This window comes from Orcinus orca, chromosome X (genome assembly GCF_937001465.1).
Source record: "Orcinus orca chromosome X, mOrcOrc1.1, whole genome shotgun sequence".
Classification (NCBI taxonomy): domain Eukaryota; kingdom Metazoa; phylum Chordata; class Mammalia; order Artiodactyla; family Delphinidae; genus Orcinus; species Orcinus orca.
Window position 1 is genome coordinate 60,330,810 of NC_064580.1, and position 26,684 is coordinate 60,357,493.

The 26,684-nt window shown below is 49.3% G+C and overlaps 1 protein-coding gene across 1 annotated transcript in view; it reads left to right on the forward strand.

Annotated features, from left to right (window-relative positions):
- The window catches only part of NALF2 (NALCN channel auxiliary factor 2), a 29,178-nt gene extending 3,479 nt beyond the window's left edge, over positions 1-25,699 (forward strand). The window contains exons 2-3 of the mRNA XM_004275788.2: positions 22,203-22,374; positions 22,779-25,699. Of these exons, the coding sequence (XP_004275836.1) occupies positions 22,203-22,374; positions 22,779-23,164 (558 nt within the window). The 3' untranslated portion in view covers positions 23,165-25,699. The remainder of the gene's footprint in view (positions 1-22,202; positions 22,375-22,778) is intronic.
- Positions 25,700-26,684: the final 985 nt, after the last annotated feature.

The window sequence follows — 26,684 nt, forward strand, 5'->3', positions numbered from 1 at the left end:
CTGCCTTTTGTGGCCTTCCCTCCAACCCCGTGGCCCCGACTTTTTCTTTCCCACAATCTCCAGGATGAAAAAGAGACCATGCTACAACTTTCCCGTGGGGTTTTCTCCAGGTCATAGTTGGCTTCAGGCTCTGTCTGATCCGGCACTGAATGATAATCCCTCATGTTGATTATTTTTACCAAGCAGTTTGTTGGAGGAGAAAGACGACTGATATCTTGGATTCAGGAGGCCTGATCATCTCTACCACTTGTTCGTAGTGTGACCTTGGGCACATCACTTCACTTCTCTAAGCTTTTGTTTCCTCATTCGTAAAACAAGGATAATAATCCTGGCTCTGCCCACATCCTGAGTCTTTTGTGAGATTGAAGTGGGAAAAGGTAGCTGATAGTATTTTGTAAGAATAACAGAACACCTGGCAGTGATGTCCTGCTTAGGGTTTGTAGCCTCTTTCACGTGTATTATGAGATCACAACTGCCTGGGGAGGCTGGTAATACCAGCATCATGGGCCCCATTTTACAGATGGGGAAACTGAGGTGCAGGGGGCTCAAGCAGTTTGCCCGAAGGCCAGTCGGCTAAGGAGCAGAAGTGCCAGGACTCCAACCCACATGGCGTCGATGCTAAGCTCACGCTTTGGCCATGGCCTCTCATCAGGTTTGCAATGGCCAGGGCCCTCCCTGCCCTCCTTTGTCTCCTTGCCGCTTTCACACTCTCACTCTCTCTCTCCCTCTCAAGTGAACTCCACCTGCTCTCTTGCTGCCTGCTGTGCTGGGAGAAGGGCAGTGTCAGCTCCACAGCTTTCTTCCTGTCTTTCCCACCCTCTCCAACATGCTCTCCCTTCACTGAGGCCTATACCCACAGGCCTCTGGATTCCAGCTGTATTATAGGCCCTACAGGAAAAGACAGCCCTGCTCTCCTCCTTCCTGCAGCCCCTCTGTCTTCACCCCAGTGCCCCACCTCTATCCCAGGCCTTTTTTGCAGATCCCCAAGCCTGCCCCCCAGTTTCAAGCCCTGCTGTCCAGCCCCTCCCCAAAATGGGATCCCTTGGAGATAATGCCACATCCTCCAAGCTTCTCCAGGGTGGAGAGCACACCGCCCCAGGCTAGGGTGAGGTGGCTTCCTCTGCTGCTGGAAACCAAACCTGGAGCCTTTGCTCCAAGGCCAGGTGACCCCGATCCCCGGGGGCCTGTCCCCAGTATTTCAGTTAGATCTTTCCCGGGCAGCCCCAGAAACCCTGTTCTCTCCCTTTGCAACATCTGCCCCTGTTTCGGGCCACACAGGGCCCCACACATCATACCTGTCCTCAATGCTGCCTGTGACACCTCCCAATTTAGTACCAGCTGTGACATTTCCTTAATGTGTGACTGACTTCCTCTCACACAGCAGGGCGATGATAACTTAGGGAGGCCAGTGCCCGTTCCCACGCTGGCCTCTCCCAACCCCTGGGGCCCCGCTCCACCCCTCCCTTACCTCCCTGTGCACGCATCCCCTCAGCCCTTGCCTCCTGCTCTGCTTAGCCCTTCTGGCCCTGCCTGTGGTTACTGGACCACCCCCTCACTCCCCCAGCCCTCTCCATCTCCCAGCCCTGCCACACCCCACCTGGTTCTGATTGCCTCTTCCTCCACCTCTGCCCCTTCCCTACTCTAAATTGAGGATAGTCTGATGGGGTGTGGGGGGGGCAGTGGTGGAGATGGGAACAAAACCCTGGCCTCTTCTCTCATAGCTCTGATCCAAGAAGGGATAGAAGGCCAGTTCTCAGTTCTCACTAGCCATAGGGCCACAACCATAAAGGTTAGTGCCAAGGAAGGATGCGATAGTTCTGTTATCTTCGGGACTGGCCCACACCCACCTGGTATACTGTGTGTTTGGTTCTGGGTCTCACACTGAGCAGTTTAGGAGGAGGCTAAAACTCAAGTTCTCCTGGACAGAGTTGAAGGAGCTGTTTCACCTGAAGAAGAGGAGACTCAGGAAGGTGTGGTCTCCAACTTCAGACCTCAGAAGAGTTGTCAGGATGCAAAACAAGAGGCATGTCCTGCTTAACCCCAGAGGGACTTCATGGTTAGAAAGTCCTGGGTTCAAGCCCAGCTTTTTTATGTATTACCTGTGTGACCTTGAGCTAGGGACTTCAGCTCTCTCAGCCTCACTTTTCTCATCTGTAAAATGGAGGTAATTCATCAGAACAGCCCTATGAGCTCATTATTAATGAGAAGTCTGCACAGTACCTAGGCCTGGCATATCAGAGTTGTTCAGTTAACAGTTTTTTCCTTCCAAAGAGGGAACAGAGTGCCTTGAGAGGAGGTGAGTTCCTGCTCCCAGGGGAAAGGTCTAGCCTGATTCAGACAGAGCCCTGGGGGAAATGCTGTGGAGATGACTCTGGCTCCGGAGTCTAGAGCGGGTTGGATCAGCTGACCTCTGAGGTCGGTGTCAGCTCAGAGTTCAGGCCAGTGAGCAGAGCCTGCCGCCTCAACAGCAGCATTGGATAGGCAAGGCCAGGGAAGGAGGCCTAACACCCACACCCAGGGGAGGGGGCTGCCAGAGCCAGCACCTCGCCTTCTGCCCTTACCCGTTGGGGACCTCTTCCTCCACTCCGGCTGGCAGCTGTTTCTGCCTCACTGCCTTCCTCTCTCCTCCCACCTGCCACAGTTTTCCTGCCAAGCAGGATTCCCAGGCTAACGCTGGTGCTGAGAGCAGGAAGCTCGGGGCACTGGGCAAAGGGCAGGAGCCCCAAGTTGGCAAGTGGTCCCTGTTGTCACCCAAGCTTTCAGGCACGGAGCAGTGCCCCACAGTCAGCCTCCCTGACCCAGGGTTCGTGAGGGCAGAGAGAGTACCCTTGTCCCCATTTGGGGGTGGAGGAAGGGGGAGGCAGTCAAGAAGCAGCCTCCCAGGACCATGGCAAAGGCTCCCCTGAGGAGGGGCGTCCAGATCCACCGAAGCTCACTGGCCATGAACGTGAGCACCGGGCTTCTGGGAAGGGCCGGGGACGGAAAAGGCAATGTTTGTAGCTCAGACAGGGTATAGGGGCTTAAACGTGAGAGTGGGAAAGTGGCCCCATGCTGCCCACAGCTCTCCGGATCCCCTTACCCCTACCCTGACCCACCCCACTACCAATCCCCATATTCCTCCCAATTTTGGCCCACAGCCAACACCCCCACATACCAATGACCCCACAACCTTCCCAACCTTCTGCTAGACCCTTACCAAACCGCACCCACACCTCACTCCTCCAACGCCCACTTCTCCCCACAGTTACCCCCACCTGCTCCCACCCCTCCCCTTCCCCCCACGCCCCTCCCTGCTCCCTTCTAACTGCCAGCCCTCTCCCATCTCCCATCCAGCTCCACTCCCCTCATCTCTCACCTCTACCTCATACTCCACCAACCTTTACCCCGCGTCCTGACCATCTTCTGGCCTCATCCCTAACCCCCGTCCCGGCACTGCACCTCTTGCCCTTGTCTCCTGCATGCCCCCTCACCCCTCGCATCCCTCGCACCCCTCTCACACTTCGCCTCTCTGATCCCCATCCCTCCTCCTGCCCCCCTTTCATCTTCTGGTCCCCTCTTCTCCTGTCCCCTTTATCCCTCTCTGCTCTTTTTCTCCTTCCTGCCTTCTGTCCTCCCCACTCAGTGTGGACGTGTGTGTGTGTGTGAATGCACACATGCTTAGACACATAGACACACACACAAGGCACAATCTTCTTCATGGCTACTTCCCATCCTTCCCACAGGCTGGTGCCTGACTACTATAGTCACCATAGCAACGGGAACCTCCATGAAAGATAAACTGGTATCTCCTGAAGGTGGGGGCGGAGGGGAGTTAAGTGGAGGAAGGGAGCCCAGCAGCCTTCCACCCACTCTCATGGTCTGACTGGAAGAGTCTGCTGAACACAGTGGAGGTAAGGGTGAGGAAAGGGAAGACAGTGGGTGCGGCTGAGGTTAAAGGAGAGTCAGGGATCTCCGAACACATTACAAGCATGAGAGGGTGCCTCTAAGCCATGTGGGTGCATGTTGGTCTCCTCCCCAGGCATCGGTGTCTCAGGGAAAGGGCACACCCACTCTTCGGTGTGTGGGTGCATATGTAGGACGATACCTTAGGCTCGAGGGTGGGAGTTTGCCCTAGAAAAACTTCTCCCTCGGGGCAGTTCTTTTATGGGCAATTCTTTTATGTTCCCACCCTGTGAGGCTGTTTATCTGCCCTGTGCCCTTGCAGACTGGGCATCAGACCTGCCCCCACCCCTACTCCCCCATCCCCAGCTCACGTCTCAGCCACATGTGGATTCCAGCTGCAGGTGTTTGCTGGAAAACCAGGGGCAGCTTCTGAGGGGGGTTTAGACAAACGTGGGCCTCCAGGAGCACCATTCTCCAATGCTGAGCCGGGAGGCCTCTGGGGAATAGGTATGTTGTGTTCCTGTGGTTACAGGCGCACAGACCAGGGTGTGTGCAGGGATGCTGGACCAGACTTTTCTCCCTGGGTGTATGAGGGTGTTCAGAAAAGCCTGAATTTTTGATACCTCGAGCCAGGCAGCCATGCTTAGAGAGGAGAGCAAGGGCACCAGGTGAGTTGCAGCTGGTCCTGGTGAAGGAAGGGGTTACCATGGAGTGACAGGAGCTGCCAGGACCAAAGCTCCTGTTTGAATGGATTCTGGAAAAAGGAGCTGGAACCTGAGCCACAAGTCTCTGGGCCAGAAGGTGAAGGCAGGCTGGTGCCAAAGAACAAAGGGAAAGGGGAAAAGAAAACTGCCAGCCTCCAAGTGCCTGGGAGATGCCAGGGGCTTTATGTGTGTCCATGAACTCATTTAATCCTGATAGTCATCCTAGCAGGCAGGTACTCTCATTATTCCCTTTTTACAAATGTGACAACTGAGGTTCAGTGAAGGAATGTGGCCGACCCATCCAGGACACATAGCTAAAAGGTGGGAGGACTGCCACACAAACCCAGGTCTGTCTGTTCTTTCCCCAGTGCACACATGTATGAAGAAAATCTTAATAAACTCCCCCAGCTGTCAGAGGCAATGCCCAGCTGGCTCTTGAGAGGCTGGAGTGAGAAGCTGATGAACTGCAAGGGAAATCCAGCAGCACCTACTGGCAACTTGTAGGGACCCCCTGGAGTAGCTCAGATCCAAAGTGGGGACCCACCAACATCCTCCTTGTTCAATACCCCAGTCTCTTGTCCTTGAGCCCCAATGATAATCACCAGTATCCTCTTGAGATTGTGACAGAGGATGGGCGTGAGGAAAGGAGGTGTTTGCTCCCTCCTTTTTCTACAGGCTCTACCACGGAGATGGGAGGAGCTGGGCTCCTCTTGCCTGGAAGGAGGGTATCTGTTAGATTCTCAGCCCCAATCTGCCGGAAGGATCAACCGGGGCAGGAGAGGAGTAGGTCTCCTAGACAGACCTAGTGCAGGCCTGAGCCCTGCCCAGCAGCTGCTGGGAGAGCTGGGAGGGGAAACCATCAGACCTTATCACCCCAGAGCCTGTGAAGGCCTGGCTTGGCCTTTGGACACCCAGTTCCCATGCCAGGCTTTTGGTGAGCCCTGGCCTGGGATGGCGAGGCTTCTCTTGGAGGTAGAAGGAAGTGCCAACTCACCAAGCTCTGCCTGGAGAAGGACGAGTGGTGGTGGTGAGTGTTACCATTGTTTCCTGTCTTTGTATTTGGTTTTCAGCAGATAGCATGGCTACCTGGCTGATGTGTGAAAGGTGAGCATATCTGCTCAGTGTCGAACTCAACTAAAACTTCCAACCAGGTTAATCTTTCAGAGCTATTAGAGACTCAGAATCTTTTAAAAATACCTTTTTTTCCAATTGCCAAAAAGGTGGTCTCTGAGAAATTTTGGAAAATAGAAATATAACAGGAAAAAGGTCCCAGAGATACTCTTAATGTTATAGTGTATTTCCTCCTAATATGTCTTTTTGTAGCATAGTTTTTTATTGTGGTAAAATATACATAACATCAAATTTACCGTTCTAACCATTTTTAGGTGTACAATTCAGTGGCATTAAGTATATTTGCAATGTTGTACAACCATCTCCACTATTCATCCCTAAAATGTTTTTATTCTCCTAAACAGAAACTCTTTACCCATTAAACAATAACTCTCCATTCCTCCCTCCCCCCAGCCCCTGGTAACCTCTATTCTATTTCCCATCTCTATGAATTTGACTATTCTGAGTAATTCATATAAGTGGAATCATACACTTTTTGTCCTTTCATGTCTGGCTTATTTCATTAAACATAATGTTTTCAAGGTTCATCCATGTTGTGGCATGTATCAGTACTTCATTCTTTTTTATGGTTGAATAATATTCCACTGTCTGGATGTACCACATTTTTTAAAGTCATTCATCTCTATGGACACTTGGGTTGGTTCCACCTTTGAACAATTATGAATAAAGCTGCTATGAACGTTCATAGACAGGTTTTTGTGTGGACCTATATTTTCATTTCCTTCCACATTTTGGCCATTGTGAATAATGTTGTTATGAACATTGGTATACAAGTATCTGTTTGAATCCCTGCTTTCAATTCTTTTGGTTAGAGACCCGGATATGGACTTGCTGGATCACGTGGTAATTCTATATTTAACTTTCTGAGGAACCTCCATAGTGTTCTCTACAGCGCTGCACCATTTTATATTCTTATGAGCAATGAATGCACAGGGTTCCAATTTCTCCACATTCTCATCAACATTTATACTTTTCCTTTTTTTTTTTGATAATAGCCGCCCTAATAGATGTGACTATATATTTTTACATAGTTGAAATCATCCAGGTTTTTTACCCTGCTCTTTTTAACTTATTGCTAAAGTTATACTGAATATCTTTCCATGTAATTAGATATTCACAAACCTCTTTTATTTGGCTGTGCCGCATGGCTTGCAGAATTAGTTCCCCTAGCAGGGATTGAACCTGGGCCCTTGGTAGTGAAAGCATGGAGTTCTAGCCACTGGACCGCCAGGGAATTCCCACAAACATCATTCCTGATGAGCATGCAATATCCCATCCCATGAATTTAGTGCAATTTAGTTACCTAGTACCCTATTGTTGGATATTTACTTTAAACTTTTACTATTGTAAATAAAGCTGTGATGGATATCTTTGTCCATAAATCTTTGTCAGATCTGTGATTCCTTTTTTTTAATAAATAGTATCTCAATCATTTTTTTCTTATTTCTCTGCTTTGCTAGTTTCTTAAATCACAAAATAATGCACCTTCATTGTACCAAATCTAACAATACAGAGGTTTATAAAGAAACCTCTGTATTCCACTTAGTAATCTTCATGTTCCCTCCCCCCACAGTCCCACTGCCCTGAGGTCACTGATGTTAACGATTTGGTGTGTATCCTTCCATCCCTCTCTGAGCTTACATCAACATTTGCACACAAAATGACTTTTTCTTTCCCTTGTTTTGCATACAAATGGAAGCATATACATTAACTCTTCAGGACGAACATTTGGAACTAGTCTTACAGAATCAAAGAGTATTAACCTTTCTAAGGCTTTTGACATACAAATTTCTTTCTTACCAAATTTCTTTCCAGAAGGCTGCTTCTAGTTTATACCCTCACCAAAAATGTGAGACTAATTTACCACCCTTGTCTAATATTGATTATCATATTTTTTAAACTTTACTAATTTGTAGCTGAAAAGTGTTATAGCATTGGCTTGTAATTTGCATTCCTTAGGTCAGATTTTGCTTTTCTTGTTTATGGGTCATTTGTTATTGCCTGTTTTATGAATTGTCTGTCCATGTCTTGTGTTTTTATTATTGATTTGTATGTATTAATGATTTTTTCTGATTACATTTGTGGCAGTTGTGTTTTTTTCCATTTATTATTTGCATCTTACAGCTTGAAAGGAGGGCATGGGAAGGAAAGGAATTATCCCAGGCACTTTTTATATACTTTATCTCACTTAATTCTTACATCTGTCCTGTGAAGTGTATGTATATTTATCCCCATTTTACTTAGGAGAAAACAGGCTCAGAGAGGTTAAGTAACTGGCTCAAGGTCATCCAGCTAATAAGAGTTGGAGCTAGGATTTGAATCCAGGTCAAATCCAGGGTACCCAATCTGTACCAGTGTAATTTTACTATAGGTAAAGCTTTGTGCTAGTTGCTTTACAGACATCATTTACAGAAAGGTTATGGATATGTGCTTTTATTATCTCCATTTTGCAGATAAGGAAAGTATAGATCAGGGAATTTAGTAACTTGTTTGAGTTTTCATAACTGGTGACAGCAAACCTGGGATTTGACCACAGGAATGTTTGAGGTTAAAGATGTTTGAGCCTGTCTTCTCCCCATGCATGCTGCCTCCCTAGGGACCATCTTCTTGGATCCAAATTGAGACTCAGAGAGGGAGAGTACTTTGCTTACAGTCACATAGCAAATTAGTGACTGAGTCCCTACCTCCTTACAGATGACTTGTCCAAGTTCATACAGCCAGTTAGTGGCAGAGCCAGAATCTGAACCCAGCTCTGGCTAACTCTCCACCTGACTGGAGCAAAGGCTTTTTGATGAAGAACATTTATGGAGCAAGCTGGGGAGAAGGAGCAATTAGGTAGAGTGTTGTGGCTGCCCTGAAACCTTTCTGAAGGAATGGACTCTAGTATTGGAGTCTTCCAGGGCAAGGCAGTTCCAGGAGCCCCTACGTGACAAGACCTAGAACAGGAGAACTCATGTCCAAAGGCAAGAAGACCTTTGTACAAGGAGAGAGCTGCCTTCCCATCACAGGTTGCCAAAGATCAGAGCAGGAACAGTTGCCTCTTTTCAACACTCCCAGGGTGTGTGTGTGTTTGTGCTCCCATGCATGCACACATGCATGCATTTAGAGGAAAGAGGAAAGGGAGTGCTTTGATGGGGGAATGGAAGTGGTCATTTGTAGCCCCTAGTACCCAAGTATTCTTCCCCTGACACTCCCTTACAAAGAAAACTTTACTCATATTGGGAGTGAGCTGAATACACTGATTTTAGAAAATCACTCTCCCATCCAGTCCTAGAAATCTCTCCCCAACTTGACTTGAAATTCCATCAAAAAGATTCGCTTAAGTAACAAGCTAATTACTTCAATGGTGATAGTGAAATGGAGGGACCATCCTAGGGGCAATATGGTGTATAAGCTTGGGAACTGAAGCCCAGGTAAACTTGACTTCACATTCCAGCTTGAAATCTGTCTTCTCCATAAAACAGTTGTTGAGACCTTTCATCTCTCTTGGAACCTCATTTTCTTTGAATTCAAAACTAAGAAATAGGGTCATTATTAGGCTTCAATGACATATAACATGCTAATCTCTTAAGAGCACAGTGCCTGTGAGATGGAAAGTGCTCGGGAAATGGTAGCCACCATATATTATTATTGGCTGTGTGGCCTTGGACGAGCTTTTTTTTTTAATTAAATTTATTTTTGGCTGCATTGGGTTTTCGTTGCTGCACGTGGGCTTTCTCCAGTTGTGGCGAGTGGGGGCTACTCTTTGTTGCGGTGCACGGGCTTCTCATTGCAGGGGCTTCTCTTGTTGCGGAGCACAGGCTCTAGGCACATGGGTTTCAGTAGTTGCAGCATGCAGCCTCAGTAGTTGCAGCATGCCTGCCCTAAAGTGCACAGGCTTCAGTTGTTGTGGTGCGTGGGCTCAGTAGTTGTAGCGCACAGGCTCAGTAGTTGTGGCGCACGGACTTAGTTGCTACACGGCATGTGGGATCTTCCCGGACCAGGGCTCGAACCCATGTCCCCTGCATTGGCAGACGAATTCTTAACCACTGTGCCACCAGGAAAGTCCTGGACAAGCTATTTTAACTCTGGTCCTTCCTGTCCTCACCTGTAAATGTTTCTCCATCTCAGGGGGTGGTTGTGAGGATTCAATGAGTTAATAAAGGTCAGCTGCTTAGAACAGAGCCTGGCGTATGTTAAGCACCTAAAAAATGGTAGCTATAATTATTGTCACCTTAATTAGATGTGTTTAATCTAAATGACTGCTTAATACTCAATTGAGATTGACAACACTTTCCCTTAGGAGAAGGGAAAGGTAATTTGGGAGCAGCAGGTGAAGTGTCTAGTGTGGAGGTGGAAGGTTAGGAGCCAGAAGGCAACTGGAGAGATTCTAGTGAATGAGGGCACAGAGATATGCTCAGGTAGGGGAGGGAAGAGCCAGAGATGGAAGGACTCCAAAGCCTTGATTTACCTCACCCCCAGAGACCAAGCACAACTAACAGGTCCTTTTATTAGGTCTCTCCCCAGCCTCTCATCTGTTTAGCAAGGTACTGTGTTTGGGGACAGAAGTAAGGTAGGGGCAAGGAGCTGGTTTCACAATGATCCCTGCAGGGAGCTGGAGATTTCTACCTGGGCCTGGGCCCAGACTAACAGTGTGTGCCCCCTGGGAGGGGGCAGCGGGATTTTATGCCAAACACATTTGTGTGCAACTCAAATGAAGCCATGGTTGTCATGTCACACTGGCACCATTTCTATGGTGGGTGGCCTGCACAGCTGTTGGGCACAGAGGCCCTCAAAGTTCCCCTCCTCTCATATGAGTTCTCTTTGGCTATGGGGCCACTCATTAATTCCGCTGGCCTGTTAAGCTGACCTGACCTAAGCCCATGCCCCAGACAGTGGTGATGAAGTAGACGATCCATGACTGGGCAATAGGGCCTGGGGTTTTTTGGCTGAGTCTGGCAAGCTTGGTCAGGTCAAGTCTTAGGGATTTTGTTTTGTTGTTTTTGAGGTTCATGGCTGCATATCAGTTTATATATTTATTTTATTTTCATTTTATCAAAGTAATGTATGTTCATAATTTTAAAAGACATATAAGCTACATATATATAGTCACCCTTCAGAGTTAAACACTTGAAGCTCTGTTAGCTTTTTCTTCTGATATTTATTGTCACATTTTTAATGGTGTGCCAAGACTGCTATTTCTTGACTTTTCTGTTTGAAATATCTTTGTGCACACAAAGATACACACATATACATATATATACATGTATACACATATGAATATCTATTCCATATATAGATATATATTCTTGTAGCATCTGTCTTTTAAATGATATGTAATGTAATATCTTTTAAATGATAAATATAGAGCTCATTGCTTATAATTAAAACAGAAGCCCTCTGCTCCAACCCTAAGCTTCACTCTTCATAGTCAAATACTTCTAAACCTCTTAGCTGTTTCTTCTAATATTTACCTCCACATCCCTAAATGATATACCAATACTGTCATTTCTTTATTTTTTTTTCTGATTTAAATATGTACTGCCTTTTTATTTTTTTAGAGTGGAATTTAGCTCTCTTACTACCAGCAGCACCGTATGTGCACTCCCCTCATATATCCAATATTGTCATATCACAATTTCTGGTGTTAACAGTATTCCATATTTACATTATAAGGATTATAAATATTGTTCACAGCTGAGTCATGTAGAATACTGTGATTACATTTTCTTCCTTGGCCAACTTGTTTTCCTGGAGTTAATAATTGCCTCTCTTTTTTCTATTTGCTTAGTTTTCTATGATTTTTTTCTTTTTTGTTTTTTTGCTAATGCATCCCCAATTTCTCCATCAAAGCTGTAAGATTCATGCAACACATTACATAAGCCATTACTTTCACCCTTTTCTTGGAGATCTCCACCTTACTCCAGTCTGGGCTAGTTGCTGGAGGCTTGGTTTACAAGTGCTTGGATTTCAAGTACTTAGCAGGCATCTCTTCTGTATACCTAATTCCATGTGGAGTCCTAAGGGAAATACACAGATAAGACACAGTCCCTGTCCTCAGGGAGCCTACCGTCTCAAGGATGTTTAATTCATTCAGATGTCTTGCCAGAAGGCTTGAGCTCCTTCCAGGGACTTTGATCTAGGCTGTGTCTTTGATCCCACACTCCAGGCAGAAATTCCCCTCTCCATCTCCACTGAATTACCAAAAGAATACAATACAGTCTCCCAGAGAGCAAATGTGGTCTTAGGCTGCAGTAACAGAAACAGAGCTTCTAGGATAGGAGGGCTGATACTTCTACTTGACTCTGTGTTAATAAACTCTGTCTGGGGATTGCATTCAGTTGCAAGGGACATAGAAAAATAGGAACTTGTCTGAATAGGAACAACCAGGGTAGAACAGAGAACTGGAAACCACATCCCAAAAAATAGTTGAAAAACTAGTTTGGCTTCCTGGAAGAGTAGTCTACACATAGCTCTCTCAATTTTTCTTCCCTCACATTCCCTTTTAAATTGGCTTCAATTTGGTTTCTGCCCCCACTGCTCCACTGAAACTGATCTCACCATGATGAGACTGCCAGCATGTCCGCATCTGCTGACCACTCTTATTCTTTGAAACTCTCCTCCCCTAATTTATAGAATGCCACTCTCTTCTGTTTCTTCTCCAAGCTCTTAAACCACTCCCCCATCTTCATCAGATTCCCTTCTTCTACCTGCCCCTTAAATGTTAGTGTTTTCCAGGGATCCATTGTTGGTCCTTTTCTCTGTGCGTTAATTTTCCCTAGGCAATATCCTTGGCTTCCACTATTACTTTATCAGTCAGAGTGAGCCAGGTTACGCTGTAGTAGCAAACAATTCCCAAATATCAGAGGCTTAACACGACAAACAGTTATTTCTTGCTCATAATACATGTCCAAAATAGGTCAGCAGGGAGCATCTGTTCATGATAGTCACCAAGAGACCCAGGCTAGCAAAACGTCCATTTCAACACCACTTCCACAGTCAGCAGCGGAGGCAAATCGTACTCCAGCTCTTAAAGCTTCTCCCCAGAAGGGATCCATGTCACTTCAACTCACATTTCATTGGCCAAAGTAAGTCTTATGGCCATACCTAATGTCAAAGGGTGTGGGAAAGTATAGTCCTACTATGTTCCTGATGATTAACTCCTTAATCCTTGATGACTCCCAAACCTTTATTTCTAGCCCAGACCCTCCTTCTGAGCTCAGACCATTGTGTCCAGCTGCCTCCTTGACATTTCTACCTAGCCTAGTATATACTGACCTATATTTCAAAGTCAGCATGACCAAAAACTGAATTCATCTTCTTCACCCCCAAATCTACTCCTCCTCCTGGTTTCCCTTCTTTAATGAATGAAACTACTATTCATCCTGCCACCCAAGCCAGAAACCTGGTATCCCCATCACCTCTCATTCAGATTGTTGCAATAGGCTCCTAACTGGCCTCCCTACCTCCAGCCTTGATGCCTGTGCTCCATCATCCACACTTTCAGAACATAAATCTGAAAAGTTAGTCAGTGATAAGACTAACTTATCACTGACTTAAAAGTGATAAGCAATCTTTTAAAAAGCAGTTATTTAAAATCCACTAAAGGCTGTCCATTGCCTATAGGATGAAGCCTGGCTCCTCCTCAGCATGCAGAACATATCATAATATGGGCATGGCCTTCCTCCGTAGCCTCATCTCCCATCATGGCCCCCTTTGTACCCTCTAACTATGCTAAACTACCGACAGTGCCTGAAGCCGGCACTGTTTCACACCTCCAGGCCTTTATACCTACTTATTCCTTTGCTTTAAGTGCACTTATTCCTGCCCTATTCCACCCAGTGAACTTCTACCCATTTTTTCCAAGCCCCAACTCTAGCCTCTCCCACATGGAGGTATTTTCCTGTGCTTCAGCCCTCAAAACACCATTGATCCTTCCTCCCTTTGTGCTATCATTGCACCAAGTACATACTGTTTATCACAGTGACTTCTAATGATTGATGCACAAGGTTGTCTCTCCTGCTCCTTAAAGATAGCAATCTTGTCTTCCCTATCTCTGTCATATGTAGTTCCCCAGCACAGTGCCAGGCACTTGAACATGTTCAGAAATTGATCATTGCAGGAAAAAATGAATGGGAAGACCTGACCTGATTCAGGGAAGTTTACAAATACCTACTGCAGGGCTGGCATGGGGACAGGAAGTTTATGGTCCCAGGAGAGCTAGGAGGAGCCACGAGCAATGCCACAGAGAGGCATTATCTCAGCTCAGAAGGAGAAAGAACTTCTTTAACTGTGAGACTTGTCTGAAGATATGGGCTGCCCTAGGAGAGAGCGTGCGCCCTGTGACAAGAGGTGTGCAGTCAGTAGCTGGATAGCTTGTGGCAGTGACGTTGGAGTGGAAATTCCAACAGCAGATAGGGAGGTGGAGTTGTGATTCTCACAGTCCTTCCTATTCTCGAGTGGTCATGAACCTGCCTCCTCTGCTCACCTGATTGATATGGGTCATCTAGGCTCCTTCAGAGAACTGCTCCTGCACTAGGGACACCACTTCTCCACTAACCAGGCTGCCCCTGGCCTTGGAGCAGGTGGCCTAAGAGGCTTGGAGGTGACTGGACCCTCTGGAACTGCAGTAGCTCTGGGTTCTTATCCACCTCTCAAGCCATCTCCCCCGCCTTTCCTCCAGGCCAGGCCAGGCCAGGCCACTCTGACTCATGACTGCTCATTCTCAGCAGCAGGAAAGCTGTTGCTTATTTTTACAGCCACTTAAAGTAAAGCCATGTCATCCACCTGCATTTGCCCTGTAATGCCTCTCATCTCAGTCTGACTCTGCCAATCCCAAGGAACTACTCCCAGAGATATGTCCAAGATCTCCCTCCCCTGGGTTGGAGAGATTGACCTTGACCTTACCCTGTTCTGACCCAACCTTCTGAAAGCCCAGAATCAGGAATAGGAGCGTGCGGCTCTTTTCAGACCTGCCCAAGGAGGTCCTTCACACAATGCTTTGTGTATTGATGGATGCAGCACAAAGAGACATGGGATTAGTCACCAGAGTACCTCCCTTCTAATCCTGGCTTTATAGTTGATTTCTCGCATGTTTCTGACTTGGCTGAACCAAATCCCTTTTCTGAGCCTCAGTTTCCACCTAGGTGAATTCCAGGGGCAGGGTGGTTATGTATGTGCTGTGGACAGTGGGTTTCATTCCCAAGCCCAGCCCAGATTGCCACTCTGCCTCCACGGTCTCTGCAGCTGCAGCTCCTGGCCAAGTGTCCCAGGAGTGCATTAGGAAAGCAAAGAGCCATGAAGAGGTCTGTAGGGAGGATTTGGATGGGGAAATAGGCCCTAGGGAGGGAAGCAAGCTGGAATCCAAGAAGGAAACTGCCGACTTCCTGGTTGGCAGGAACTGAAGCTCTCCTCTCTGGAGGGTTTTCCCGCCCCCTAACCGAGGAGCCCAGGATGGCCTCCTCTTCCTAAACCCTCTGGCCCTGAGTCTTGGCTGTGGGCTGTGTTTGTAGGTACACACTTGTATGCATTCCCGTAGCACCCTGGGGGCCAGGAGAAGTCACATGCTTCTTCCCAGAGGAGCATAGGGATGAGAATGCCCGCCAGGGCTGCAAGTCAGGGAGCAGGAAGGTAAGGCTCTCCAGGTCCTCCCACTCCTCCCTAAACTAGCAGCTGCAGAGCCCAGGATGGGTGGGGATCCCCCTCGTCTTACCTGCTCCCATTTCAAGAGTGGTTTAAGGGACTTCCCTAGTGGTCCAGTGGGTAAGACTCCCTGCTCCCAGTGCAGGAGGCCCGGGTTCGATCCCTGGTCGGGGAACTAGATCCCGCAGGCATGCTGCAACTAAGAAGCCCACATACTGCAACTAAAGATCCCGCGTGCCGTAACTAAGACCTGATGCAGGCAAAATCAATCAGTAATTTTTTTTTTTTTTTTTTTTTTTTTTGCGGTACGCGGGCCTCTCACTGCTGTGGCCTCTCCCGTTGCGGAGCACAGGCTCCGGACGCGCAAGCTCAGCAGCCATGGCTCACGGGCCCAGCCGCTCCGCGGCATGTGTGATCTTTCCGGACCGGGGCATGAACCCGTGTCCCCTGCATCGGCAGGCGGACTCTCAACCACTGTGCCACCAGGGAAGCCCCAGTAAATATTTTTTTAAAAAAAGACATTATACAAAAACAAAAAAAAGAGTGGTTTAACAGCCCAGCCGGGAGGAGGGGTGGGATAGCCTTCTCAGCTTCCTTTTTGGGTTAATTGGTGTTCCCTCTAGTTACTCCCTGCTTCCTTCCCCTCCCAGTTCCCATAGCAACTTGGCTGTAGCAGCCAGAACTTGATTGAGCCCAGCGATGGCCTGCTGGAGGTGGGGAAGGGGATTCTGTAGGGAAAGCAGGGCACTGTCAGGTCAAGGCTTTTCACCCCACCCATCATCTGCTGCTACCTTGAGGGTCCAGGATGGTTAAGCTCAGAGGACAGGGCATGATGAAGAAGGCTTTCCTGCCAGGGCTGGAGTTTGAAGAGCCTGAAAGCCAAGAGCAGGCCTGGTTCTCCTCAGCTCTCCTCCCCTCCCCACGCTAATGTGTCCTGCCCCCTGAGTTTGGAATGCAGTCACTGGTAGGATGGTCCAGTAGGAAGAACCCTGGAGTTAGAGTCGAGAAACTGGGTTTCAAGTTCCTCCCTCTGCCACTACTTTATGTGACTGTAGAAGAGTCCTTCCCCCCCACCTTTTCTGGGCCTCAGTTTCCTCAGCTATAAAATGAAGCAGGGCTAAGTTCTCTGCATATTAAAATTAACTGAGGTGTTTTGAAAAACTCTAGATGTGTGGGCCCCACCCACAAGGATTCTGACTGACTTGATCTGGAGTGCAATGTGGGCCAAGCAGAAGCATTTTTAAAAGACTCTCTGAAAACCATAATTCAAAAAGAGTCATGGACCACAATGTTCATTGCAGCTCTATTTACAATAGCCAGGATATGGAAGCAACCTAAGTGTCCATCATCGGATGAATGGATAAAGAAGATGTGGCACATATATACAATGGAATATTACTCAGCCATAAAAAGAAACGAAATTGAGCTATTTGTAGTGAGGTGGATGGACCTAGAGTCTGTCATACAGAGTGAAGTAAGTCAGAAAGAGAAAAATAAATACCGTATGCTAACATATATATGGAATTTAAGAAAAAAATGTCATGAAGAACCTAAGGGTAAGACAGGAATAAAGACACAGACCTACTAGAGAATGGACTTGAGGATATGGGGAGGGGGAAGGGTAAGCTGGGATGAACTGAGAGAGTGGCATGGACATATATGCACTACCAAATGTAAAATAGATAGCTAGTGGGAAGCAGCCGCATAGCACAGGGAGATCAACTCGGTGCTTTGTGACCACCTAGAGGGGTGGGATAGGGAGGGTGGGAGGGAGGGAGATGCAAGAGGGCAGAGATATGGGAACATATGTATATGTATAACTGATTCGCTTTGTTATAAAGCAGAAACTAACACACCATTGTAAAGCAATTATACTCCAATAAAGATGTAAACAAAAATAAGAAATAAAAAAAGAGGGAAGAGATATGGGAACATATGTATATGTATAACTGATTCACTTTGTTATAAAGCAGAAACTAACACACCATTGTAAAGCAATTATACTTCAATAAAGATGTTAAAAAACTAGTTAAAAAAAAATAGCAGGATACCTGGGGAAAAAAAAAAAGACTCTCTGAATGATTCTAATATGCAGCCAGAATTGAGGAACTAGAGCAAAAGACCTCCGAGGGTCTCCCAATTGACTGTTGTCTGGTTCTGAGACATTTCTTCCTTTGCTCTGCATGCCCCGCCTCCAGCAAGCCCCACAGCTCTCCTGGCTCTTCCCCATCCTTGTGGATGAGTGCCCACATCCCCTGCAACTGCCCAAGCAACCCGGTCCCCTCTGGCTCAGTCCTAACACTGATGAGATGGGGCAAGTGACTTAGGCCTGCCTAGGGAAGAGGGCTACGGAGACTAAGGCAGGCTTGCTGTCCAGGTGGTAGCCCTGAGAGCCAGACTTCTCATTTGAGAAGGACCCCAGCCCCTTTTTAAAGCACATGGGCCAGCAATGACCTCAGCTGGCCATATGTGGGGCTAAGGAATTGGATTACCTCTCAGCCCCGTGTCACTCTACTTCCTCCATTCCTCTCACTAGTTCCTTGCCTTTTCCTGTCTTGCCTCCCACAGGCCTGGTGTCCTCCTCAGGCAACCTGCTCGCCATGGTGACTCTGGGGCCTGGGGCCTGAGGGAGGGTCGTCTAGCTAAGGAGAAAGGCCTCCCTCCCACTGTCAGGCCACCCCTCTCCCAGCCCCGCCTCCCTCAACTCCCTCTCTCTCTCCCAGAGCAGAGGCGGGGAGTGCCCGGCCACCAGCGCCTGCTATTAGGCTAATTGCAGTTGCCTGGGAGGAGAGCTGGCCCTCCACTGCAGCCTCACCTGGGAGCAGGAATATTAAACCGAAAGAGCCCAGGGAGAATCGCGCAGGGGCCTCTGAACCCCAGCAGTGGAGGACTGGGCTGTTCCACACAATTCAGGGTGAGGGTGGGGGTGGACTCTGGGTCCAGGCTGCAGAGATTGGGGCAGAGGCTGTGGACAGAGCTGCCTCTTGGCGCCCTGGGACCCACAAGATGGAGGGGGGGGAGTCTCCAGGGTACTGGGGCCCTTAGCGTTAGGGATATCCTTTTGTTTCCTGTCTTACTTTTCTTTCTGTCTCCCCCATCTCCTTCTGTTGTCTTATCCCTCTTTCTTATCTTGGCCTTCCTCTGTTCCCATCTTCTTTACCCCCCTTTATTCCCCTGCTGGCTCTTGAACCCTCCTCTTTCTTCCTCCGTCTTTCTTACCCCTCCTCTTCACAGCCCATCTTCCACGTCTCCTGTCCCCCACCCTGTTATCCCCTACTCTTTCTTACCCTTCATCTTCTCTCACCCTCACTGTACCTCTTTACCTCCCTTACACCCTCCATCTCTTATTCCCCTGCTTCCTCCCCAGTGCTGTTTTTTCCTACCCCCGCTATAACCACCATTTCTTACCTTCCAACTCCCTACTCTCTTACCCTCTCTTTCTTCCTCCCCTCCTCCCTTGTGCCTCTGGACTCCACTGCCACTCTATCCAACCCCTGAGCCCCTCTCCTACCCCTGTAGCTCCCTCTTCCCCTGCCTCTTACCTTTACTTGTTCCTTTCCACCTCCTTCCACTCCCTTCTCACTCCATTGCACATACCTTTTATCCCAATAATTTCACTCTTGAGTTTATATAAATAAAATGTAACACAAGTGTTCAAGAGAGGTGTGTACAGACCTGCTCGCTCACCAAAGCATTGTTTGTGATAGTGGAAACCTGGAAATAACTTAAGTGTCCATCCACGGGAGATTGGTATCCTTTGCACTTCATTCATATGAAACCGTTCTCCATTCTTTTAGCACACCATGATGTGCTCACATCTGTACCTTTGCTTAAGCTGTTGCCTCAGTCCAGAATGCCCTTTTGTCTCATCTCTGCCCATGCCATCTAAAATTCTACCTTGAGTCCCAACTCAACTCTTTTTTTAAAAATATTTATTTATTTATTTTTGGCTGTCTCGGGTCTTAGTTGTGGCACGCGGGATCTTTCGTTGTGGTGTGCGGGCTCTTCGTTGCAACATGCAGGCTTCTCTCTAGTTGTGGCACGTGGGCTCCAGAGCACGTGGGCTTGGTAGTTGTGGCCCTCAGGCTTAGTTGCCCCACAGCATGTGGGATCTTAGTTCCCTGACCAGGAATCGAACCTACCGCCCCTGCATTGGAAGGTGGATTCCTAACCGCTGGACCACCAGGGAACTCCCCCAGCTCAACTCATAACCTCACTGAAATCTTTTCTGGCTTTTCTATTTGCTTCACTCCAGTGGCCACTGGTTTAACTTCTCTTATAATATAGAAAATGTGCCATCGTTTCAAGTGAGATCTGTCTATCCATGAAACTGAAATTTCTTTGAGAGTAGGGACATGTCCTCATTTACTCATCTGGTTCATTCCATCAACAAGACTTGTTTTTTTACATATATTGTGATGAGTACTCAATATGGTCAATAAGACCAACCCACGTCTGCTTTTATGTGTCTTACGTTTTAGTGAGGTTGACAGAGAAAAACAAAACAAGGATGCAGACAAACTCATACTTGTGGTGAAGAAACATTTAAGAAAAAGAATAATGAGGGGGCATTCTCTAACTAGAGTGGTCAGGGAGACCCTCTCTGAGGAGGTGACTTTTGAACTGAGGCTTCAAAGTTGAGAAGGACCTAGCCAGGCCAAAAGTGGTGGGGGGCAGGGGAAGAGTATATCAGGCCAAGAGAACAGTGTGTGCCAAGGCCCCAAGGTGGGAAGAAGTAGGGCATGTTCAAGGAAAAGAAAGAAAACCTCAGCGTGTGGAGCATTATGAGCCGTATGGGAGAGGGAGAAAATGAGGTTGGAGAGACAGACAGGGGCCAAGTTATGCAGGGGTTTGAAGTCTGTGGTCGAAAGTTTGGGTTTTATTCTAAATGCATTGAAGGGTTTGAAGCAAGGGAGTAACGTGATTGAATGTCATTTTGAGATTGCTCTTACTCCTGTGTAAACAGTGCATTGGAAAGAGCAAGGGTGGAGGTGGGGAGGCCACATAGGAGACTGTTGTCCAGGTGACAAATGACAGTGCCTGCACAGAGTCGTGAAAGTAGAGGGAGAATTGGCATGCCTTGCTGATGAACTGCGTGTGGGGATGCTGGCAAAGAGAGGAGTGATGGCTGACACCTAAGTTTCTGGATTGAATACCCAGGTCGATGGTCATGGCACTTAACCGAAGTGGTCAAGACTCAGGGGCGTGGGCAGATTTGGAGTAAAAACAAGAACTGAATTTTAAGATTTAGAGCATGTTAAATTTGAGAAGCCAGTGAGGTATCACATCTGTGTTCCTCAGGGGGGTAACTTGCACCACAACCCACTACCACCCATCACCACGCCCCTGCCCCCACTTTGGAAAAGGCCAGTGTGGGATTACATTGCCCAAGTCCATGTTCACCGTGGAGTTATTTGTATTTGAGTGTAAATGTTTAAAATCTGTGTAAGAAGCTCTGACCACGTTGCTCAGAGTGTGGTTGAAAGGCCTCTGGCCGCAGAATGACCTGGACCCTTGTTCCAAAGGCAGATTCCTGAGCCCACCTCAGTCCTCTTGAAGCTGAATTGGAGGGGGGCATCTGCCTTTTTAACAAGTGTCCCAGGGGATTCTGAGGCACACTGAAGTCGGAGAACCATCGCTACAAGGAGCAACTATGGGAAGGTGCCCCTGAAAATACGAAGAATGGATGTGGGCAGGGCTCTGGGCATCCTGTTAAAATGCAGGTGTGACTTGTCAAGTCTGGGGCAGGGCCTGAGATTATGCACTTTTCACAAGCTCCAAGTGATGGTGATGCTGCTGGTCCAGGTCCACACTTTCAGTAGCAAGGAGTTAGATCACTGGTTCTCAATGGGAGATGATTTTGCCCCCCACCCAGGGGATATTTGGCAATGGCCAGAGACATTTCTTGGTTGTCACAATGAGGAGGGGGAGGATGCGACTGGCAACTACTGGGTAGAGGCAAGAAATGCTTCTCAATATTCTATAATGCACAGGACAGCCCCCACTACAAAGAATCATCCAGTCCAAAATGTCAGTAGTGTCGCCGTTGAGGAACTCTGGTCTTGATGATAGCCAAAGAGTATAGAGCAGGGAACCTTTCTTAGCCAGGACCAAGTGCCTGGTGGAAATGGGCTAGATGAGGGGCAGGAAGTATACCCACGAAGTGAAACGGCCAAGCAAAGTTTCCAAATGAAATGTGGTGTCTGCTCCACTCCAGGGCGGACACCAACAGGACAGAGCACGGGTTAAGTAGAGCTTGAAGGCACATGTGGTGCTTGGTAAGGCAGATTCCTGTTTTTATTAAAAATAACCCCTCACATTTGTATTGCACTATAGAATTTACAAAACATTTTCATATGTGTCATATTATTTGATCTACACAACACCCTAATGAGGTAAAGCAAAGATTATCCTCTCCATCTCTCTTCTTGAGTTTAGAAACTTAACACCATCAGCCAAAGAAATGTTTGCTGAATTGAATGGAAGTGAAATTTACCTCAATATAGGTGACCTCAGACAAGTCAGGACATCTCGCGGGACCAGCTATAAAATGGTATGGTTGGATGGGCCTCTTCCAGCTCTGATATAGGAGTCATTTTGTGATTTTACCAATGAACAAATTCAAAGTCTTGGATGACTGCGGATTGGGGACTTGGGAGTTCTGGCTATGAAATGGGAGATTTTAGGGTCGGAGGTAGTGGTCTTGACCCAAACCCTTCTTCCCCACCCCCTGGATCCTGAGGGTGGGTTGGTGAGCACACCGTGCCCTCCCCCTACAGAGTATAGGTACACCCCTCCTCATCCCTCTCCTCTGAAGCGGAAAGGGGCTGGCGCCTGGGCTGATGCTTTTTCCTCTCCCTACAGGCTGTCTACAAGGCCTGGCTGTGCTCAGAATACTTCAGCGTGACCCAGCAGGAATGCCAGCGCTGGGTGCCCTGCAAGCAATACTGCCTGGAGGTGCAGACCCGGTGCCCCTTTATCCTCCCTGACAATGAGGAAATGGTGTACGGAGGGCTCCCTGGCTTTATCTGTACAGGTAAAGGCAGGGCCCTGGGAGGAGGGAGGAGGCCAGGGGCCCAGAGCAGGCACCAGGTCGGGGCTGTGGGAGCAGGGAGGGCAACAGGGAAGTTGGGTCAGGAGAAGGTTAGTGGCTGCAGGAGTAGGTAGTGAGGCCCCAGGTTGGGATGGGGCAAAGTGGAATAGGGGGAGAGAGCAGAGTGGCCATCTGTATCCAAAACATACCTGGCCAGGGAGTTACCCCAGAAAAACTGTCTGGGGTCCCTGGAAGATGTGTCCAGAAAGGGACGATGCTAAGGGGCAGGGGGAAGAGTCTTGGGCAGGACTACCAGAGCAGCCCCAGCTTTGACAATCACCTCTCTCAGAAAGACATAGCCAGCAGCCCCCTTAGCACCCCACCCCGCCTTGCTTATCCATTGGCAGGGTTGCTGGATACTTCGCCAAAGCGGCCGGAAACCAAGTGCTGTGACGTGCAGTGGGTCTCCTGTGAGTCGGAGAAGAAGAAGTTCAAGGAGTCTGAAGCCCCTAAAACCCACCACCAGCAATTCCACCACTCTTACTTCCACCACTACCACCAACAGTACCCCCACTACCACCCCCGCCACGACCCCCCAGGCCACCTCAGCCACAATCCCTCCCTGCTGCCGGTCTCTGGGGGCTCCCGCCTCAGTCCCAGCAGGATCCGGCTCTACGTCCTTGTTCTCATGCTCCTCCATACCATGGTGTCCTTCTCCAGCGGCCAGGGTGGTGGGGGACCGGGCCTGGAGGCACTGCCTGCCCTAGACGAGGGCCTGACTCGGGAAGAGTGACAGCAAGGAGGGAGATCAGACCTCCACCACACACCGACATCAGCTCCAGCGCCCCCCCCAGGGGGAGGGGGCGGGGGCCCCTCCCATGGGAGGTGTAGGACCAGGTGGGGGGTGGGGGAAATGGGGCAATCACACATCGCCCCCTACCAACCCCCACTCCAAAAGCAGCTCCAACAGAACCGCAGAGGGCCCCAGGGAGCTGCAAAACTCATCCAGGAGAAAAAGGCAGGAGCAGCAGGTGCCCCCCTCCCAGGCCCCCATCTATGGGGCTTAGCCAAAAAAAAAGGGGGTAGTGGGGGGTGGAAATGCCCACCACCACTGAGAGCCCTGACCCCAAGGAAGGAGGCTTCTCACCCAGCCTTGGCTCTTCAGGGAATGTTGGGGGGCACAGAGGGGAGAAGCTCTTTCCCCCCTCCGCATTCCTTTTGTTGCCACGATCCTTAATTCCTCCTGCCCACACCCCTGCAGGCAACGGCAGACGACGCAGCAGCCCTCCTCCCGCTCCAGCGCACCTTGTCCCATGTGGGGCCGCCACAGGGAAGGGCCCAGCTGGGACATGAGGTGTACGCAGTTGCGGCTAGGTCAGGGCCCCAGTTAAGCTGTGCCCCAGCACCCTAGGCCATGAGGTATAGGAAGTGGGTGCAGAATGAGTGGCGGGAGAGAGCGGAGATAGGGAAGAGGGAGAGGAGAGGAGAGAGGTGGGCAGAGGGCTTAGAGAGATGGCTAAATGGGCTGTCACCACCTGGCTTTGGGGAGGCAGATGATCAGTGTTGAGGCAGGCTCGAGGACACATCCCCAAATCAGAAAGGGTTGCGTAAGGAGCCCTCTGGAGAAGGCGCACAGGGACTGGGTTCTTGGGCCTTGAAACAGAAGGCTGAGGGCACATGGTCAGACTGCCGCTGTCTGAAGGGCCATATCTTACAGAAGGTGCACATACTCCCAAGGGCCACTCTTGCCCTGGAGATCTTGGCCTTGGGGCCAAAGACGTTTCCATTTCTGATCTCCATGGGGAGGAGGGACTTAAGCCCAAGAGGGTCAGGCCTGGCCTGGGTCCCCAGACTCCCCCAACTCGTCCTAGCCCAGGCCTCCATGACGGAAACCCTGGTGGCGTTGCCCCAGAGCTTTCCAGAGATGAGCCTCCCCCATCCCCAGCCTGTCCCCGTCCCCAGCCTACCAAAGAGTATTCATCCCTTCTCATCCCTGACCCCATGGGTTACTATCCCAATTGTGGAACCACTACACTGCTCCTCACCCTGTAGCAGGTCCCCTAATCCAGCCACCCGTGCCCCTAGCTGGAGAAAGTCCAGAAACTGGCAAGAGGACCTGCTAAATAAAGACAATGTGCTGTGGTCCCTTGGTTGAGAGACTTGAAGTGTTTAGTCAGGCTAGAGAGCTGCACGAGAGAAGAGGCCTGGAGAGCCCCTTGGGGGCCATTAGCCTTGTGCTGATCTCCTAGGGGTGGGAGGCCACATGGCCTGGGACATCTACAAGCCAATAGGAGCAGACGAGAAAGGAAGCCACAACTGTGTTCCTGGGACAGGCCAAGCGGCTTTCAGTGCCAGAAGGGCCTGTGTCCTGGGCTGCAATGCCAGTGAGTTAAGGGGAGGGGTGGGCCTGGAGCTGCATTAGGGGAAACCAAAAGGGGGAGGGGGAGGGAACAGCTGGAATCAGCTGGCTGGGGGATAAATGGGAAACCTCACTAGTAGAGAGGGAATCATTCAAGGGCCTCAGCTGGGTCCCCAAATAGGCTTTGTGAGACCAGGGAGTCCTTCCCTGCCAGTTTTCTCATTTCTCACAGCGTGTTCCCCTCCCCCTGCCCAGCCCTGTGCCCTGCCCACACACTCCATGTTTGGCCTTCAGCATTTCAGGCCTAGCCACATACCCCATCCCTAGAGTGCTCTTTTCAGCTGGGGAGGGGAAGAGGTGCTGGCTCCTTTCCAGAGATGCTTCTGTAGATGTGAGAGACTCTATGTATTGCCTTGTAACTCCTGCATCCTCAGGAGGGACAAAGGGACCGGGAAGTAAAGGGGGACCTTAGGACCCCAGGGAATGGACCCTTGGAGACTCCCATCCCCTCTTCCCCCTCACCAAGTGCCCAGGAGACCCCTGGCTCAGACCAGCCCAGGGCCTTGCCCAGTGGCAGGGGAAAGGGGCACCTCACTCCACCTCGAAGTCATTTGACTGTCCCCATCCACCCCACTGCCCAGATCTTCCACCACCCCTCCAGCTGCCCCTGCCGTTCGTCACAGGCAGCAGAGCTGGGCAGCTTTCTTACGCCATTTTCTACACTGTGCTTCATGAGTAGGACTTTCTTGCACTAGTTCCTATGACTGAGTCTCCAAGCTGGATTCCTAGTAGTCCCTGTCCCTTCCTCCCTCACCTGGCTATGGTTCAGTTGTCGCCCTTCCCCTGCCTCTGTGTTTCGGTGAGAGTCTCTGTATGTGTACCGCTTTCTGTTTTGTTGCACTGTGGGGCAGAAGCCTCTCTGCTCTTGTTTAACCCCATAAAGAAATAAATGGTAAGACTTGATGATAACCTTCCCTTCTTGGTTTTGTTCTGTGGTGTCAAAAATTGCCCAAGGAAAAAGTCTATGGCTTGGGGAGGAGGCGGGACCAGAGGATGCTGAACCTCTGTGCCACCGCTTGTTGGCTCAAGTCTCAGAAAAAAAGGGGAAACTCTGTAGTAGGCCATTCTAGAGAAGGAAATACAAATTCAACCCCATCATGTGTTCAGCAGGGATCAGGCAGAGAAGTGTGAGTGAAGGAAGTGGGCTGGGCTGGCTGAAGTATGGACGCCAAGGCTGGAAGTGGTGACAAGTGCAGGGTGTGGATGTCTACAGGGGCAGCTCAAGCCCAGGGTTGACTTGTGGGAATGTGGGCCCAGCGTTGCCAGGTCTTCTCATTCTTCAAGGGACATCAGGACTCGAGAATTTTACGTGAAGCCTCTAATTTCAAAATGTTGGCTCAAGTCTAAAAAAATCCCATATACCTCTGTGTGGGCTAAATATGTCTGCAGGCCCCACATGGCCTGGGGATTAGCAGTTTTTCACCTTCGTCACGGCCTTTGCTTCTAGTCTCCCAGTCTCATCTCTTGCACTCTGCCTCACCAGGCCCATCTTCCTATCCCAGGCAGGAAGGCGCTTGGGGAGCACAGGAGAGGTGACAGACAGAGCCCTCCACCACTGCCACCTTCTCACATACCCAGGAGAGGGGAGAGCATGAGTTAGTTGGGAGGGAATCTGGTGTCCTCACTGAGCTGCTGAATTCCTTCACGGAGAAAACCCAAGTCCCTCAACTCCCCAGAAAGCAGCAGAGCACGGAGTTTAGGGCGTGGTCTCTGGAGCCCGAGTGTATGAGTTCACGACTTGGCGTGAGTTCCCTGACTTTCTTGAGCCTTAGTGTCCTCATCTAGCAAGAGGGTTATTGTGAGACTTAGATGATGGACATAAAGCGCTTCGCACAACAGCTGGCATGAAGGAGCCGCTCAACTATTGATCATTATCATTGTCATCGGTCACCCG